We start from the raw sequence: 20499 nt of genomic DNA on the forward strand, positions 1-20499 counted from the left end.
AGGCAGTGGGATCCTCAACAGCTGTGCCCAAGTTAGGATGCCCAAGCGAATTTCATTAATCCCTATAGAAGGGCACAAAGCAGCGAAGTGGCAGCTGGCTGCTGACCAGTCACATGAAGCTCTTCAAAAGAAACCCCAGAAACTGCAAGCCTGACCTCCACCTGTGCTCTCTCTCTGGGAGAACAAGCTAACTTAAGAGTGCAGCCTGAAACAAGAGCGGAATGTAAACATGGGCTACAAGTAGCTTTTTAGTTCAACGTATTGCGATTTGGGGTGAACATATCTCCTTTCTTCTTAAAGGTGGCAGTACGTACGTGCATAAAGCCTGCAATAAAGTGCTTCTTTTTTTCTCTTAAAGCTAAGTGCCAACTCTCCCATCACCTTCATCAAAGACGGTAATCTTTGCCCTTAGTTGTATAAACACAGTTTACAACTAAACAGGCATAGGAAATGACTAGAATACAAATTAAACTCAAAGTCTTACATTTTATCCTATTAAATGGATTCTAATTCCAGAAGTAATTACTATTACTAAGCATAGTCTAATCTCAGCAGTGAGAAAAGTTCCATTTCACAACAGCAGCAGGAGATGGGGATATTTTTTCAGTACTAAAAAACTAACTGTAGAAAAAGCTGAGCACTAATTTATTTTATAAAAGAATATTTGAAATTGTTTCTGCCATCTGTTTCTGCCTTAAAGTCTTAAGGCCTTGACAAAAGATTTAACTAAATACAAGAAAATCAATCATAACACTTGTCATCTAAAGCTTACAGTTTCAAAACAATTAAAGCAAATTCTTTCAACATGAGTCTTTAATACATATATTCCTGTAAAACTGTATTACAGTGCAGAAAAGTAAGAGGAAGACTGGCTTGATTAAAGAGCCCATTAATAGGAAGCGTGTTTATGGCTCTAAAGGCAAAAATTAAAACCACTGAACTTACACTTCAAGATCTGCAACTGAGTGCCTCCCTTTTTATGAAGATAGCCCGATTTGGTCACTCCTCCAGGCATCGTCAAAAGGTTTTGTGCTCCAATTGCCTTCATTGGGACCGGCCAGACCTGTTCCTCTGAGGCCATCTTCCTGCAATTCAGAATAATTAATTAAGAGCAGTTTCAAAGTTAGATTTTACTTCAGGAAATGAGGACTGAGAAACAAAGCTTGTTTCCTTAACCAAGTTTTCCAAACAACTAACATGGTTCAGCAGTCAAGTATGCAGGACAGACGCATGCTCATAGGTTCCAGGAAGTTTGTGAGGTATAAAAAACACAGGACAGAAAGTCCCAACTTATTTTTATTCAGTTCTCAAAACTGACTGACAGTGGTCAAAGCAATAGAAGAGTGCTTAGAAAATGTTATTTTACTATTTATATCTTAAAACTGCATCAGATGATAACACGCAGACTAGAAAGAAAATCAAAGAAAATCAGTTTCTTTTCTAAAGCTCCATACCACACATGGGCACTGAAGGGAGATTTCTGTACAGCGAGGGAATCAATGGTCAGATTTCAGTAACCCTACACAGTTATTAATATTAATATATTAATATGCTTCTCATATTTGTATGTTTTATTCTAACTAATAGCATCAGTGTATAATCTTATACGTGACAATGCAAACCAAATCCATCTCAGATTGCTGCAGGATGCCTTCCACTCACACACCAGTTACTAATGCCATGCTTCACCAAGAGCCTTTGCAGTTCCCACTGTTTCTGCCACCACCTTATACAGGTTACCAGGAGAACTATCCTTTTAAGTAGCAGTTTTTTCCTGCCTGATGTATCACTGTGAGACTCTTCTTTCTTTAACTGGCAACAGAATTGGGCTAAAAATCCAATTGTGTAAAACATTCAAAGAATACAAAACAACTAAAAAAAAAAAAGCATCCACAGATGAACCAAACAGTCAGTGTGACCCAGACACAAAATGACCAGGCGTAGGGCTCAAGGCCTCTGCTGGTAAGAGGTAAACTAGGAAGGTTCCTTTGTGGATAAAACCCATTAATTCATTTCTGAAAAAAAAACCCAAAACCAAACAATAACTGTTTAGAATGGGGGAAAAAAAAAGTGTAGTACAATATTGAAATCTAATGGATCCTGTGTTTGCTTCCCTTGAAAGGGACAGGAAGAGAAGTCAATAGCACAGCTCAATATACTCTCAGAGTCAGCAGTAAAGTGCATCTCATGCCCACTGCATTTGTTAGGAGCAAAGGGAGACTGAGGATACGTTTCAGCAGATCTGCCTAGCACTGAGTTCCACCTGCTCAGCCTTTGCTGACAACGTATCACTAGCAGTTTCTAGCAGGTGAAATCCTTTAGGCAGCCTCAGAAATTGCACAAGCTTTTAATTCCACCACGTAACAGAACAGGTTCAAGGGGAGCAGATAGAATGTAAGGCTGTAGAAAGGCCATGGCTGCCTAGCTCTCTTCCAGTACCTTCCTACTCACCAAAAGCTGTTACTTTTGCTGCTATATCCTTTTCTGCTCTAATCCATTCCTGTTCTTATCACGTAATTGAGATTTTTCCAAGCTGAGTTGGGCCTTCCTCCTCCTCTCTGCAATGAAGTTTCTAGCAATAGTGGTGCATTAATAGGTCCAAGAAGTGGACTATAATATTTAAGAATTACTAAAATAGTAAAAAGTAATAAGTCTAGAATAAAAAAACAACAAGGAATCCTTCAAATAATTTCTCCACATCGTACAGAAAAGCCAAAGGGCAATAGGCCATTAATCAGCTGGCTGCTAACGCCAAGCTACCCTGCAGTACTAAGAGCCATTTCCTTGAAATGAGGAACACTAATTCAGAAATTTGCCCAAGACATGCCTTTAAGAGCTAGTACATCAACGTTCAAACATGTGAAACTAATTCACGATGAAGTGATTTCAGTCTAATTATATTCAGAAAAAGAGATGAAACAAAAGCAAACTTTTTATTCAGCCAGATATACTCTGATCTCAATTCCTTCATCTATCTCTAGCATTAGTCTCAATGCCATCCAACTGTTTGAAGACCATCACAGGTTTGTTTTCAAATAGCAAAGAGCAGAAGAAAGGACTTCAGCGCTTCCCCTCTGGAATTAAGCAATAATCTCAGTGTTAATATTCTTAGATTGAAAACATTTCAGAAAAGGGAGAGTTAAGTACCTCAGGGAGGTTATCCAAAACAACCACAAGCTGAGATTCTAGGAAGGCAATGGCAAACACTGGGGACAAGGGTATCCCTCCCTAGGTAAATAGAGAAAACACAAATATTTGACTAGGTCATGGCAGCCTTCTACATAGATAGCTGCTGGAAAGCCAGAATAGCAGGAAGACAACATAAAAATTATTACATCGAAGTAGAGAAACAAGCAGGCTAAGAATCCAGTTCTACAGTGCAGACAGTACAGGATTTAACCAAAAGGAAGGACAATAAATATCAAGTTCTGCTTCCTCCTCTTGACAATCATTCCTTATCTCTGCAGATTTACAATAAAACAGTTCTGAAAATGCAGACCGAACCCTCAAAGTTCCCCATCCACCTGCATGAATAAAGGTGTGGCAGAACTCCCCACACAAGTACATCTTTCACCTCAAACACAGAGCTTTCCAATCAGCTTCACTACGCATATTTTCTGGATCTCATTGTAACCTTTCCCACTTCCCATTCTCATATGTAGGCTGGGGCTGAAGTTACTGACACACAGGGAGGACTTTGGTATTCCAGACTGAAACATTTGAAACAACCCTCTTAAATCACTACTTTGAATTTATTCCCCATCAGATTTTTTTTTATTTTTTTGAGAGTACAAAACAATTCTAGAAGAACATGAGATGCTATTTTGCCTCCTGCTGCTGGGAGAAAGCTGTCAAAACAAAATATCCACGGGATCTTTATTTTAGGGGTGGGATGAAAGAAGAATAGATGCTCTTGAAGATTTTCCTGGTGTTAGCATCTATAATACAGTTGTCTTTAGCTCTCCAAAATAGACCTTTCCACTCTTGATATTCCTCCTTAAAGTTTCTTTTTTTTTTTTCTATTATGTGAGGAACAGATTGATGCTCCATTACCAAGTATGGTCAATAGCAAGCACCAAAGTCACTGTAGAACCTATTAGCACTTAGCATTAGGAATGAGAAGGTATTTCCCAGATGCCTTTTTTTATGCCATTATATTCTTGCTCTACAAGCCAAAGACCCCCTTACATATTTTCATCCCAGGTGCATAAGCAAAGCCTCTTTCACTGAGCAGACAAGGAAGATAACAGGAGAAACCCACTAAAAGCCAGCGGGGCCAGGCTACCCTCCCTGTCTGATGGCAGCCCTCTGTTACAAGACACAAGCTAAAATACTTACGCTAATTCTTTTGTGCAAGCTTCTAGTAAAAGCCACATACTTTATTCCTCCCATTCTTGTCATCAAGGGACTAGGTACCTATTTTAAAATTTTCTCCATCAAGTCCCACACACAGCACAAGTGCCCCTTAAATCAGCCTTCTCCTCCCTGAAACACTGTTGAAATGAACCATCTGAGCCAGCAGAGGATGACAGCAGCAAAAGGCCTTGCACCACTTCCTTTCTCAGATGACCCCCATGGCAATTCTATACCTCTGTGGGAGACAACAGACTTTAAAACATAGTGTGAGACACTGGAACAGTAGTTAATAGGACTTGCTTCATCACTCAGAGTTTTCTGAAAGACAGAGCAGTGCAGCTAACACTATTGAGCATGATACAATCAATACTGTAATTAATTCATACATGCAAACCAGTCTCCCAGACTTTGTTTGGCAGACCAAGCCAGTCTGCAGCATACTTTGGAAGTATCAGTAAACTCAGTCCAAGCCTGTCCCACAAGTGCACCTTTCTCAGAAAGTATCAGAATGAACTTCAGCCACATAATCAGTTCCAGATGTGTTAGGAAGGAACACTTACTCCTTTTGGCCTTATGAGCTATTGGCATTCAGCTCGATTAAATTGATACAGCCTGATTCAACTAAGGGTTGCACCCTAGAAGAGCCATGAGCCCTTGTTCCTTGCTGAACCTCAGCAGAACATATGGCAGATGTGATCATCCCCACGCCTTGCAGTGCATAAGCCTAAAGAAGCACTAACCTCATTGCTGAACCTACGGCTGCCAAAAGTTGTCTTAAAAGTTTTCACTTCTTATAATAATATTTATGGTCAGTACTGGAGGCCCTTTGGTCATGCTGAAAACAAAAATGCAAGCCTCCTGAATTGCAGTAAAAATTAAATCTGTTCTGGATTTGTCACAAGAGTCTCCATGCAAATTATGTCTGAGAAAAATTTTAATTCCATAATATCTCATATCATCTAATCTTTAAATACTGTTTTGAAAGTAAAACCAAGCAAAGCAGGATGTGGATTTCCTTCTAAATATGCGTGTAACTTACAGAAATGAAGCAGAATTATACCAGAAAGCATTCCTGGTATAATGCAGATGACTGAAATTTCAGTATTCACAAAAGGCTGAACCAAAACTAAGGCAGCACTGCATATACAGAGAAATGTAATAAAAGTTTTCCTACTGTGCTCTCTGCAATCCTGCGCAAAAATGAGTTCTCCAGTTCAACCACCTACATATTTATCATCTGTAAATCTGCTTTCTGCAAAAAATTTCAGGTCTTGTTTCCATTATTTAATAAGTATTCCCAGTATATCTGAAATACTCTTTCATGTTTCTCCCACTTTTCTGAGTTACACATCGCATTTCTTAGTACTCCCCACAGCCCCTTGCACAATAGTTTCTCAGAAGAATTAAGCTTAGCACAAACAGTGAGAAGAAATAAATCTTAAGGACAAAGGGAATAGAGAACTAAGCCTGACAGAGGTGCATGTTATAAATAAGTTCACTCCATTCAGCTTGCTTCAACTTGCTTTTCTTATCAGCTGAGTGTTTCCAACCAACGCTCCCCTCATTTTTTCCCCTCCAATTCTTGGCCATTTTCTGCATAAGATGCAGAAGTTAAAAGCATTTTTCCTCCAGCCAGTTCTCTTCTCTTAGATTTAGTCTGCTCTCTACCTAAAAGAGGAAAGATGACAGAAACACAAGCCAGAAGCATGCACTCACCTTGTCATTGCGCCTGATCGACACATAGTTTTCCTGCTGACGCTTTCACTGTAAGATAGTTTCCTTTGCGAGGACAAAGCCATTAGCAGCTGATAGCCCCTCTCAGGCATGGCAGGAACATCGCTGTGCTCCCCTTCTTTTTGTGTATAAAAAGGCTGGGAGCGGTGGCGATAACTACTGTGCACACAAAGGAGGAGCTGTGCCCCGACTGCTTGTACATCTGCTCTGCAGCGTGGCCAAAAGGGACGCCTAGGCAATGACTTGTTTCCTTTGTTACTTCCTGTTTCCCCCCAGAGTCAGTGGGCAGCACTGTCTTTGTCAGATTTCCCAATATCCCACAGAGGCTGTAAACCAAGCCGTGCGTTACCTCAAGCCTCTGTGAGACTGCGAGGCACGCAGCGGGGGATTTTCCAGTGCTTGCTTGCTCCACCTTCCCACCAGCTGCTTTCCCGTGGGAGAAAATGAAGGTAGCCCTTCTCCCTTACAGTGCATTCGGGCAGCACCAGCAGAGGCATGGCTCACAAATGCTGCTCTGCTTCAGGTCCTTGCCTCGCACCACAGAACTACGCTAAGTCCTTCACCACCCTTTTCTCCCCTATGGCTGGAGTTTGTCCATCCGTCTTCAACCCACTAACTTCGAAATGGTTGTTCTCAAAGACTGTGCAGCACATATATGCTTCAGAGCAAGCCCTGTCTGTACATTTGTCACTACACAAACCATAAGAAAATGGAATTCTTATCCATGGGTTTAGAACACAAGGGCAACGATGCTACAGGACACTACGATGATACAAGCATCACCAGCTGATGGTAAAAGAGAAATGCCATTGTTTTACACATTACTATTTTCATTTGGAGCTCTTAAAAGAATTCAGATCATTCACTGGTCTGGAATCAGCCAACACACACTGTGCCAGAAAGTTCAAAAGCAACTCACATATTGCAGAATGATTGACAAGACTTACATAACCCAGCATGCTGAGCAAAGCTTACTTCCAGAATAGATTCCTTCCAGGTCAGGCAATACAGGAAGGGCAAGCAAAGAGTAAGCACCACACACTTACTGTGTGCTGTAAAGAGCAGCATATTAAGACAATGTTATGGTGCTATTTAATAAGAACATCAACAGTACTCAACTGACTCAGTGGTATAATTAACAAATCTTTCAACAAAAGTTGCAAAGAATGCTACATTTCAGCAGCTTGTGAATTAGCAATTCAGCAGTTTGTCAATGATTGGGCAGGTACACACCTTGCTGGGTAAAGAACTGGCTGGAGGGCTGAGCCCAGAGAGTGGTGGTAAATGGGGTTAAATCCAACTTGTGCCTATGCACATGTGTATTTATTCTCTATGACCATCTGGACAGTGTTAGAAGTCACCAGAAAAATCAAAAGGGAATCTTGGAACTTGAAATGAAAAACTGTATTTGTGAGTACTTATATGAAGAAGGCATCATGAGAAAGATCAGAATGGAAAAAGTAACATACTGAATGTCAGTCACAAGTGGTGCTCCCCCGGGGTTGGTATTGCAACCTGTCCAGTTTAATACCTTTATTGATGACCTGGACAAAGGGATTGAGTGCACCCTCGGTAAGTTTGCAAGTGATACCAAGTTGGGAGGAATAGTCTATGTGGAAAGAACAGACCGGGGAGAGTTGGTTGACAGCTGAACGTGAGCCAAGCAGTGTGCCCAGGTGGCCAAGAAGGCCAAGACATCCTGGCTTGTATCAGAAATAGTGTTGCCAGTATGATCATCCCTCTGTGCTCAGCCCTGGTGAGGCTGCACTTCAAATGCTGTGTTCAGTTTTGGGCCCCTCAGCCCCTCACTGCAAGAAAGGCATCAAGGCTCTGGAGTACATCCAGAGAAGGGCAACAAAACCATGTGAGATCTGGAGCATAAGTCTAATGGGGAATGGCTGAGAGAACTGGGATTGTTCAGTCTGGAGAACAGTAGGCTGGGGGGAGATCTTGTTGCTCTCTACAACTCCCTGAAGGGAGGCTGTGGTGAAGTGAGAGTTGGCTCTTCTCCTGCGTAATGAGCGATAGGACCAAAGGAAATGGCCTCAAATTGTGACAGGGAAGGTGCAGGTTGGAGATTAGTAGAAGTTTCTTCTCTGAGGGAGTGATCAGGTGCTGGAACAGGCTGCCCAGGGATCTTATTGAGCGTCTAGAGGTGTTCAGGAAACATTGAGACGTAGTACTGAGGGTCATGGTTTAGTGAGAAAATATTAGTGGTAGGTGGACAGTTGGACTGGATGACCTTGGAGGCGTTTTCCAACCTTGGTGATTCCATGATTCCATGAAATTAATTTGTACTATATACCATGAAGTTGAAATTGGCAACTGATATTAAAAATTAACACAGAATGTTTGAAAGCAGTCCTTCCTCTCCCTGTTTTCTGCTGCGTTATGAATGTTCTCTGCTATCCAGCATATTCTTCTAAGTTTGCATTATTATTACTATCCTTCAGCTTTTATCTCCACCTCATTAAAAAAAAAAGCTATGATCAAAAGAGACAGAGCTTGAGTAGATGTATCAGACTGATGTTTGGAATAGATATTCTGCAGTGTTACACTTTAACATTGGTTGTACTCCTCCAAAGTTTGCAGTAACACAATGCTCTGTGGGCTCTGCAGTCTCATTTTTAACTAATATTTCATACATTCAGTATGTTCCTGAAGTATTACTTTTTCCATTCTAATCTTTCTGATGATGCCTTCCTCATATAAGTACTCACAAATACAGTTTTTCATTTCAAGTTCCAAGATCCCCTTTCGATTTTTCTGGTGATTTCTAACACTGTCCAGATGGTCATAGAAAAAGAATACACGTGTGCATAGGCACAAGCTGGTGTTCTAGTAAGGAACAAAAACACACCAAAACCACCAAAGAGTGTTTCACAGATGATCACTGATATAATAGAATGAAAATTCAGCCTAGTTTTCTAGACCAAACATGAATCAGAAGCGTCGTGCTTCCAAACTGCAGAGCCCGAATAGATGCAAAACTGTAGTGGGTTTGATGAACACATCTGTCACAGAAGTGGAAAAGGAATACATAAGTCCTCCTCCGCAGTGCAAAATCCAGTTTTGCAAGGAATGCTGGCATATAGTTTTCAGACTACTAACCTTTATTTAGCCCCATAATATCAGTGAGGCCTTGCACCAACCCAGCTCAGGGAGAACTTCAACTAAAAGCAGTCGCTTCATCTCTCCGACATTAAGAGATCTCACTTAAGAAGAACCAAAACATCAAAAGCAATTTTCATTTGGTTCTCACTCCACTAGGACCACTGCTTGCGAAAGACAGACAATCATCTCTGCCAATGTTAGTAACTGCTCTTGCTCGCAGTGGTCAAAAGTAACCACACCTACCCCAAGTTTACCGAAAGCAAGAGCTATAAAAGATGTATCTCATGCTATACAAACCTCACCAGTATTAATGTACTGGTTCAGCTGAGGTGTTGAGCTATCTGCAGCAAGAGAGCTTCCTCTTACTGACCAATTTACAGGAAACTGCAAGAATGGACCGCATGTAAAAGCGGACTGAGCAAGAGATGAGGCAGAAAAATTCACAAGCCAACAACAGGACCAAAAGAAAAGCACAAAGACCACTTCTCTTCCACCAGAGCAAGTAGCCATCCTGGTGGGTCAAGTTCCACTCGGAGTGACATGAGAGTTATCTCTTTTGGTAAAAGTCTGTAGCATAGTAAGACAGGAAAGACAACCATATTCTGCTCTACTGGCTAGATAGCTTGAAATAAGAGTAGATTACTATAATCTTTATTGTTTTAGTGATTCAACCAATGTAGTTTAGACCAAGATTCTAGATCACAGTGGGAAAACATCCCATATAGTGAGAGAGCATACGTTTGTTAACAGTATGCTCCACAACTACGTATTGTAAAAAAGCCAGTTTAAGTTACTCACCTGAATACTTCATCTGCTAGGTAAGGCAGCCCTGTGAAAATGAGAATAACCATACATCAGAATTATTTCTGCCAGGTGACCTGCAGAATAACAACAATAATAATGATTATCAGTAACAAGGGGAATAAATGAAGCCTGGATTTCCAGAAATCCACTTTCAATGCCAGATAAATGACAGTTCTTAAAACTTCTATCATTTCCTCATTCTGCTTACTGGGGAAGAACTGAAGAAGTTATAATAATATAATATAAGTAGACCTCAGATATATATTTCCACATATATATGTACCTATATAGAACTGTATATTAATACACACACACACGGTCTACAGTATTAAAATGCACCTGAAGAGGAAAAATATATCAATTTTAAATTGTAAATTGTTGTTAGTTTCCTTGCCCCCCAATAAACTTGGCACAAGTACAAGAATGTGACATACCGACTTTGATTTGATCATAAACTTATCCTTTGCAAGTGCTTCTAGCACAATTTAGCATAGTTTAAAAAACATTAATCATCATGTAACTGAGAAGTACAAATGCAACGGACCAAATCCTATTCCTGCACACAGTTCTGCTGCTGACAGATGCAAAGGGAGTTCCCCCAAAATATATATCCTGAAAGTGGGAGTTTCCCCAGATTATTTATTTCCTTGGCAGAACATTTCCTCTCTATGAAATTACAGTTGACACGATTTTATTTCCTTGGCTCATCTGTAACGACTTACACACAATTCCATTAGCAATGTACTCTGCAACTGAAGATTTAGCAAGCACTGTAGGACTCCAAAATAAATTCTGCTTATGTTCCAAAATACTTCTCAGTATTGAAGCCAGTATGCCTTTAGTACATGGAACACTAAAACAAAGGTCTTCTAGCAACTTACAAGGGAGAGTAAAATATACATTGTAGATTATAAAGCTACCTGATAGGTACATTTATTTAGCCTGTATTTCTCATTACAGAAATTGAAGTCTGCTGTTAGCAAATACATTTTTTTTCCTAGAATTTCACCAAAATCAATTTCAAGGACGCTAAGAGCGGGAAAAAAGAAAAATCTGTGAGACCTGCATTTATATTCACCCTTTTCTACCATTTCTGACACTAATGCATTTTGGAAAAACATCCAACATTTGTGTTACACAACACATTAACAAAACTTAGGTCCAGGACTACTGTTGCCAGGTAAAGAGATTATGTCACACATGGGTATATGCAAGTCAGCAGAAAAATTATTGAATACAAGTGATTTTAAAGCATTCCTGGAAAAGGATATTAAAACAACTACAAAAACACATTGAGCTTATTGAACAAGTCCTTTTGTTTGTCTATCAGCAGGAAAAGTGAAATGAGTAAAATTCTATCACTGACACCAATAAGTTACTAAGTGAATAATGAACACACTCAGCAAGCCATGGTTTAGAGTAAGCATTTGGTCACGTCATCTATCAGCCCTTGGAGCTGTGCGTCCCTCTTCTGGTGGCATTCAGTAAATATCTAAGGAAATATGCAGGCAAGTGGCTGCAACCACCACCAAAGAGGAAGCTCAACTTCTGCCAGACTCTGCAAAAACAAAACCAAGCATTTTCTATTTTTGTTTTGTTTGAAAGGAGGCTGTTGGATAATATTTAAAGACAAAGTACAACCACAAAGACTCTTTTTCTATGTTTTACTGTTGTACAACACAGTAGATAGTGCTGGTTTCTAACTAACAATGCACTGAAGCATCTCTTTTCATACTCAGAAACTCTGATTGGGAATCAGAATCTCAAAACAAGCTAATAACCATGCAAGTGTAATTTATAGAATTAAAAGGTCCAACTACACACAGTCCCCACTGCCAAGAAGAGCTCTGAAGTCTAAGCAAAAAAGAGGTCAAAGAGTATATTTGCCAACAGCTCTTCAATGTGTAAAGATGAGCACTGTGCCCAAACCCTCAAGGAAGTGTTCCAGAAAAAAGCTCTCTTTTCCAATTTCAATGACAATTTCCTTTTAAATCACAATACAAACTTCTCTTAAAGGATCTTGTAAGGCAGGAGAATTTTGTCATTCCCGCCTCCAAACACCAAAGACTAAATCAAAGCACCTGAAACAGGTAGGAGTAGGGATTACAGTAACAAGGATTGAAGGTCACACTGTGTTCCATCACTTTTGTAAATGCAACTTTTTTTTTAATGCACTGAGAGCAAGAATTTCTGCCAGTTCACACTATTGCACAAAAGTTGAATTCAGCTGTAACCATGAGATCGTGCACTGCTGGGATTTTAGGGGAAGAAGGAGTTTATATGAAATAAATCTATATATACCAATGTATATTTGCTCATAAAAATGGTGTACAACACACTCTAGCAACCTCACTAATCTTAGCAAGATGAGCTGCAAAGACCATCTCACCCTTGCGTGCTGTTCTTCCCAAAAGGCTTTCTTTGAAAAGTTCCTTCACAACATTGCAGCCAGAATCTCCTGGAAGTGAGCTGCTTATGGCACAAGTGCACACTTCCTTATGATCTCCACACTCTCATGCCTTGTGCACTGCCTAGAACCAATGGCTGTTAGTTCCAAGGAGTCTGTGCAGCGTTGTTCCATTTGCAAGCTCTGGTACTCCACAGAATTCAAGCTTATGCTTCCATACGGGTGATGAAGCCTCTCCAGCAGAAGCTCTCACAATAATTATAGGGTATCTTGCTGCTAAACACATCCTGGCTATTCTTGAGACATACAGTCACTTTCTGCACACAACGAAGGACTGAAACTAGATCTCATAATTCAGGAATTGGGGTCAGGAGGATTAGTTTTGCTCCAAACCAACAAATAAAACCTGACATCTCCTTGTACAGTAATACATCAAAAGCTCTCCTAGACAAAATCAAACCACAGACTGTGCATATCACAGATGCACAGATTCAGCTGTCTGTGTTACTAGCACCCCAACAGAGAAGATTTACAGGTGCTGAGCTTTAAGAAGGAAAAATAGAGAAAACTGTTTTTTCTGCACACTGTTTAAAGCATGATGATAATGTGACATTTTACGTAACATTGAAACCACACAGACTTACACACAAAACCCTCTAAAAAATTGAGCTTATCAACTAGCAAAGTGCATATGCATTACAGATATGCTTATATCTGTAGCCATGTTAAGAACTCTCAGCTTTAGATGTGCTAAAAAGCACGAAAAGTGTGTTAATCTGACCAGAAAGCCTTCCCCCCTCCCTCCAGAAAACACCAGACAGCCCTATGGAGCACTCCACTTATCTGATGCTCAGCTGTGCACCACTACTTTAATGCAAGACATTCCGTCATGTTCATATTGTGGATGTACATGTACTTAAAAATAAAACCCATTCTTTGGAAAAAACACAAAAAAAACAAACACCACCTTTAACAAAAAGCAGCATAACACTACAGCTCTGATAAACCATGGTCTTCATAGCTACTTCATTTTTCTTGGAAGAACTATGAAAAGATGGAGGTGAGATTAGCCCAACTCTAACACGGCGCCAAATTTTTCTAACTATATAAACAAGTACATCCATTTTTATTTGCATCCAAGCAAGAATTAGTCTTAAGATATCAAAGAAGTGGTTATTCCTCCTCCAAAGATCTCTTTCCCACAAGAAAAAAAAATGTAGTAAGGGCAATAAATTACAGATTCAATGTAGACTACTTCATAAAGAATAACTCAAGTTGTTCACAAGACACAATAATACTTGTCTACATTTAAATCCAGACAAAAGACAATTGCAATAAAGTTCACTTCTTTCCTCTCCTGTGCAGTCTACCTGAGAACCAGTAACTGGCAAGGAAAAGTGATGAGTGCAAGTACTCATCACTTTATAGTTATAGAGTAAATGGATGGGGAAAAAAATAAGCAACAAGTAGAAAAGTACAGAGAATACCTGAAGTATTGTGACTGAAGTATGTGCTCAAATTCCTCCCAGGCTGCTGGCCTATACACTTTGTATCCTCTAGTTAGGGTGATTAAAATGACAGAGAGTAAGTTAGTCATGGCAGCCAAATGACGCAGCGTGCTGACCAAAGTGGCTGAAGTGGCACAGATCCACTATTAATTAATTTTCTCCTTCCTGCCTAAAATTAAAAAGAACATTCCAGAAAGGAAGGGGATTGGCTAGGATTGCCAGCTGAAGAGTTCCAAGCAAATAGACTTCTGCTCACCACATTTTGTAGCAAAGACACTGCTGCAAACACCGTCTGCTTGCCTTTCACTCAGTAAAAATGAGATAAGATGTCCATGACATGCAATATTCCTTGGAATAAAATCTTCCGTTCTGGAAGAAAAACTTATTAATGACTTATCAGTGGGAAGCTAAGAAAAGGAGCATGATATTGTTGCAGATCCATTAGATTAGACATTAGTACATCTTTAGGAATTAGCAGCATTCTCACTAATCCCTTGCCACCTGCCAGCCCAATTTTGCTGGGGAGCCAAAAACCCCACAGTGCAATGCCACAACATGGTGTAAACACTGCACCCTTCCCCTTACGTAGGCAACCCTGTACCTCCTCCCATCCCTCTAGGGCTGATGAAGCACGCGTTGAGCAACTCCGCCAGGCAGAACTGCTGCCAGCCTGCAGGGAGCAGAAGCGTGGACTGCTCTCCTCTGTGGCAGAAAGGATGCCACAGTGCTGGGCAGGAATGCTCTGGCAGCAGCAGCACAGTCAGCACAGTGCCAACACAACAGATACTGTCAGGACTTAATCACTTGGATGCCATTTAGTATTATGCACATTCAGAATTGCAGCATTGTATCTTATCAGCACCACTTCCATTATTATTGGAGAGGTTATCTGTACCTCAAAGCAAAGTATGTGACATTCAGCAAACCCATGTTCGCTAACAGTGTTTCAGTTTATCCCTTCAGATCTCAGATCACTGGCTTTACGGACTACAACCACCTTCACAACAGCCTCGGCACAGAAATAAGAGTTGTTTTTTTTTCCTGGGGGGGAAAAAGTTTTTAAAAATGATTCACCGAAGCCTTGAGCTCAGAGGGAAAAAAGAATTTCACTGTGAGTCCTTCCCATAATGGCTACCAATGAATACAATAATTTCCTCTATAAGTGGATGGAGAACAGTTACACTTTCTACCTCTGTTCTCTCAGCTTAATGTGAGAAGTACACTTGAGGTATTCCTCTTTCTCTTCCACATTTCTCCCGCTCCCTCCCCCACTGCACAGTCACATGTTAAGTACTTACCTAGCACAACTCCAGCAGCCTGCTGTGCTTATTTAATCCTGAATAGAAGGACCTGTGCAAGCTCACTGATGGGATAAGTTTGGGACCAGGATGAAGTTGGGCCAGACTACTATTTGCATAGGTTCTCCTAAATCCACGACCACAATTCTATTGGCTAAAATCCCATAGGTACTCTTCTATGTAGTTTGCTCTTTGGAGTGAATTACTAACCTCAGAGCAAGACCTCTTCACCCTTTCTGCAAGGGGTATTTGGGCTCCTCCAAAAACCCTTTTTGGTTACTGTTCTGTTGGGTATATTCACTTACACAGAATCACCAAGGTTGGAGAAGATCTCTAAGACCATCCAGTCCAACCGATGACCTATCATCAATATCTCCCCACTAAACCATGTCCCCAGTACAACAAATAATTCTTGAACACCTCCAGAGACAGTGACTCCACCACCTGACCACTCTTTCAGAGAAGTATTTCCTAACATCCAACCTGCATCTCTGCTGGCACAACTTGAGGCCGTTCCCTCTGGTCCTCTCGCTAATCCCACGGGAGAAGAGCCAACTCTCACCTCACCACAACCTCCCTTCAGGGAGTTGTAGAGAGTGATAAGGTCTGCCCTGAGCTTCCTCTTCTCCAGAGTGAACAATCCCAGTTCTCTCAGCCACTTCTCATAAGACTTGTGATCCAGACCCCTCGCAGCTCTGTTGCCCTTCTCTGGACACACTCCAGGGCCTCCATGTTTTTCTAGTAATGAGGGGCACCAAAACGAACACAGTACTCGAGTTGCAGCCTCACCAGGGCTGAGGACATGAGGACAATCACCTCCCTGCTTCTGTTGGCTACACTGTATCTCACACAAGCCATGATGCCATTGGCCTTCTTAGCCACCTGGGCACCCTGCTGGCTCGTGTTCAGCCAAGAGTCAACCAACAGCCCCAGGTCTTTTCCTCCACACAGTCCTCCAGTCACTCTGCTCCAGGCCTGGGGTTGTTGTGGCCAAAGTGAAGGACCCAGCACGTGGTGTTGTTGAACTTCATCCCATTGGCCTCAGCCCAGCGATCCAGTCTCTCTAGACAACTCTGTAGGGCCCTTCTATCCCCAGGCAGATCAGCAGTTCCTCCCAACTTGCTGTCATCTACAAACTTACTGAGGGTGCACTCAATCTCCTCACCCAGGTCATCAATAAAGAGGTGGAACAGGACAGGCCCCAATACCTCCCCCCAAGGAACACCACTTGTGACTGGTCACCAGCTGGATTTAACTCCATTCAACACCACTCTTTAAGCTCAGCTTATTTACGTTAAATGCAAGTCTCCAGTTGGAAATCAGGCTCCAAATAAGACTATGAAAGATTGTCTCATGCTCTTACAGGTGGTATGCTCACTCGCATAGCAGAAAGCCTGTTCCCCATGCAACATGCACACACAAACCCCTCTCTGCTCGCAGAACTGTTTAGTTAAAGCTGTGCAGTGCTTGGGAAACACAACTATTTGCCACAACTGTGGAAATCAACTGACTGAAAAATTACTTGTAAAGCTTAAATGTTTAATTGAAGAGAGGCACTGAATGTCACAAATGCTGAGCAGCTGTGCAAATCAGGTCACCCTTTTGCCTGAACACTGCTCAAAGTGCCTCATTTTGATGAGTCAAGTATACAGATAAGATCAGTCTTGATCTAGCAAACTTGAAGCACTGTCAATAGGACTTTTAGACTTTCAGGCAATTTTTCTGTATGCTAAGCTTTTCTTTACATTATTAGTGTGACAAAACAGAAGAACATTCATCCTCCTTGGTATATAGGAAGATACATAAAACAAAGAAAGGAACATACCTATATATCTGAAGTGTGCAGTTTCACTTAGGAAAAAAAAATTGTTAATGCCATTAACATAAGGGAAAAAAATAGAGTTTATCACATAGCCTAGGTCAAAACAGTGTGTCTGCCAGATGAGACTTCGTTTCTTCACAGTGTAAAAACAAACTCCACCTTGATCTAGAAGAAAAACAATTCTGGGACACGTTGTAATAGAATTACTATTAAGCAACATTAGGGTAATAATTTACTCTTGTTAGTAGGGTTGTCACAAGATTAGAGACTAATATTTTAAGCCTGTGCTGCTTGCATAGCCTAGCTCTGCAGGCTATGTTCTGGTCTGGATGCTAAGCTCAGCACTCACACACATATGGGCAACAACTTCTGCTAAAACAGAGGGGAACTATGAATTTGAGGTGAAATTTTCAAGGACAGAACATTTAAACCAAAACTTATTTCACAGAAGAATTTTAATAAGTGTTGTATATGGTATGAAAATACCAATAGAGAGACTGTCTCTTGTGTACGTCAAAGTGTTAGGAAGTACCTCAAGTTCTGTAAAGTACTTTGAGGTAAAAAGTAATAAGGACCATCTGAAAGATGTTTTTATTTGAAATAAGATTTGCATGCAAACACTGGGAAGAAATTGGGGATCAAATCTTGTTCCTACTTCTGTAGCTACAGCATTGTATCACCCCCCAAAATGCAGCTCATGAGACACAAAGTCAAAATGAGCTCTGCGTTGTTTTTTCCTTCCTCAACAGACTATCATTTATTTAAGAGGAAAATATGCAAATATTCATAAAAATGACTGTTTCCAGAATGATGATTAATTTCTATCACTACAGTAGCAGTAAAGTAAAAATAGAACGGGGAAAAAAAGCTTCCTACCCAACCCTGCTTTTTTCTTTCCTCTTTTGGTTTTATGAGCCAGCAGACAGCACCGAGGCACTCACAACAATCTACTTCCGACTCTTTGCTTTCTTGTTACTGAACGATTATTACATGAAGAATGAAAATGAAAACACTTGAACGTTCACTAGGATCTGCTGCAGAATCTGATATGCTGCCCTGCAGTGCTGTAAGAATTGACTGTGCTGACTGATTCCAGCACAAAAAATTCTGCTGGAGAGAAGAAAGCTTGTTTGGAGCAGAACTGAGCATGAAAGTGGAAACTGATGCTCTAAGTGGGATTTCCCTCCTCCAAGGGTTGTTGGTTTTTGTTTTCATCTAAACAGTCAGACTGCAAGCTAAGCTAGACCTGGCCTTTTTTTTCCAACCTGCTGAAGCAGAGTAGCTTTGGGTGCTGGCAACTCCAGCTCACCCAAGCAATGAAAAGCTGCATTTACACTCAGAGCAACAATGAAGCACAGGCCATTTAAACCCAACCTAATTCTTGCCTGCTTTTCCATGAACCAGTACACTTCATTTATTGAGCACATACGCGCCAGACTTAGGCATCCTGTATCTTCCTGCCCACTTCTACTATCCTTCCTCCTCGCTTTGTTCAGATCTGGCACGTACACCTGAGGAATCTTTTGCTTTTAGTCATGTCTGTGTTTTGCATAAATCACCTTTCACAAAAAGTCTTGCAGCCCACTTCCCATCATCTCTTCCTCCAACACTGAAAAAACAACGATTGCCAAGGCAGCAGCAGATCCAGACACACACACTGGCACCTCAGTATGCCCAGCCTTTCTTTCTGAGTACAGTCAGGATCAAGAATGAGGAAAATAGCTCAAATTCCAACATCAGGGTTGTTTTTCTACTGCAAGTTGGGACTAATCACTTAACTGGAGCGGGGGGGGGGGGTTAGTGATCAGTCAGGGTGTTGGAAGCTTACAAGGTAGCTGTAACACAAAAGATGTGTTGTAACACAAAAGCAGTGATCCCAAAGCTAAGAACTGGGTCCTTTAGCAGACTCCACTCTCAAGACAAACAGGTCAGTCTGTGGTTTGTTGGCTTTGTTGTTTTTTGTTTTTTTTTTTTTAAATGCACACAGCTATACTGAAACCAACGCAGTGCTTGAATTCTATAGCATTACTGCAGTGCAGCTCCATATACATGAACAACATACAGCACTGCTGCATAGCACAGCTAAAAATGACTGGTAAAAATCAAAGAGTTGATCTAATTTCAAACCTCATCACACCATCAATTTTGACCAGGGAAGGAAAAAGCGAAGAGAACCCCTATATCTCTGCCTGAAGCCTCAAATCTAGGACTGCTACAATTTCTATAGCTATGCCAAAACAGCAACAGGCATTGGTCAGGGGAAAGGGGGGGCAGGGAATACACGAAGCTTCCTTCTTAGAGAGCTCAATCATTACCTATGCATACTTGCCTTGTGTTCCTGCCAAAAATAATAGAATTCTGAAATGTGAGGGATTCACATACACAAGAAGTATTACGCAGCAGGCCTCCAGACTTCTTAAAAACTGATTAAAGCCAATATTTTGCCCAGCTGTTGCTCCCTTACGAGTTCTGCTGGAAATTCCATCTCCATGTTTTGAGGGAACAAGCTGGAATGACAAAGCCTGTTTGCTGAGCCTTTACAGGTAAGTTCATGATTAAGGGCATGAATCCAAGTTCCTCTTAGTAGTCCAATTACAGTGATGCCAAAGGGCATGAAATAACGAAATAACAGCCGTAGTCAAACATACTTGCTAACTATTCCATTCAGAGATTGTAAGATATCCCTGCACTGAAACAAGCAAGAACACCAGTTAAGTGTTTTACAGTGATATATGCAAGTCTTTTGTGCATCCATGTGCTGAAACAAGATCATTTTGTATATGTACACCAAGTTTAGTTAAAAATAATGCTACATCATTAACCAACAATGATCATAATGATCAACATGCACTACTGTAAAGTTTTATAAACTGATCGAAAAGCTATGTGCAGATACAGCTCTCCAGGTGTTCCATAAGGGTGAGCGAAAGCCACTTCCATGCTGGAAAAGCCTCCACAGTCACCTAAATCCATGTGAAATTAGAAATTGTCACAGTTATCCGAGTGCCCCCACACTGTAATATACAGTAGGGACAGTCATACTACAAAGAACAAAACCCCAAACTCCATCTTCCTAACATATCCAAGGAAGTGGTCTGCAATCCCAACAATGTTACATTACAAGTTACAGCAGAGTGATTGCATTTAACTTCACACACACACACACACACAAAATTGACCTCTCAATATTGTAAGGATACAAACCTAGCTTGAATTGGGAAGTTTCTTGTTTAACAAATTCACAGTAGAAGAGCATAAGAGGAGGAAAAGTTAGAAAGACACACACACACGTTCCCTGGAAGACAGAACATACCTCGTGATTCAAGGGCACCCACTGCCCCATGAGGACAGAGTGACCCCAGTCACACACGGTTAATGATGTACAGCTCATCAGACACTATCACACTTCAGCATAAGCAAAATAAAAATCCAGAAAGCTTTAAAAATAACCAGTTG

The 20499-nt window shown here is 40.9% G+C and overlaps 1 protein-coding gene across 6 annotated transcripts in view; it reads right to left on the reverse strand.

The window, feature by feature from the left end:
- The window catches only part of SH3BP2 (SH3 domain binding protein 2), a 39066-nt gene that overhangs the window by 14963 nt on the left and 3604 nt on the right, over positions 1 to 20499 (reverse strand). For 3 of the 6 annotated variants that reach the window (XM_042871244.1, XM_042871249.1, XM_042871248.1), the window contains exons 1-2: positions 6073 to 6305; positions 946 to 1085 (exon numbers count right to left, since the gene is read on the reverse strand). In XM_042871244.1, the coding sequence (XP_042727178.1) occupies positions 946 to 1085; positions 6073 to 6182 (250 nt within the window). In that variant the 5' untranslated portion in view covers positions 6183 to 6305. Of the gene's footprint in view, positions 1 to 945; positions 1086 to 3147; positions 3237 to 6072; positions 6306 to 10002; positions 10034 to 20499 lie in introns of those variants that run through there. The other 3 variants (XM_042871246.1, XM_042871243.1, XM_042871247.1) reach the window with 3 other exon arrangements.

The sequence above is a fragment of the Lagopus leucura genome, unplaced genomic scaffold (genome assembly GCF_019238085.1).
Source record: "Lagopus leucura isolate 7727_CA_CO unplaced genomic scaffold, USGS_WTPT01 Super-Scaffold_100004, whole genome shotgun sequence".
NCBI classification, from domain to species: Eukaryota; Metazoa; Chordata; class Aves; order Galliformes; family Phasianidae; genus Lagopus; species Lagopus leucura.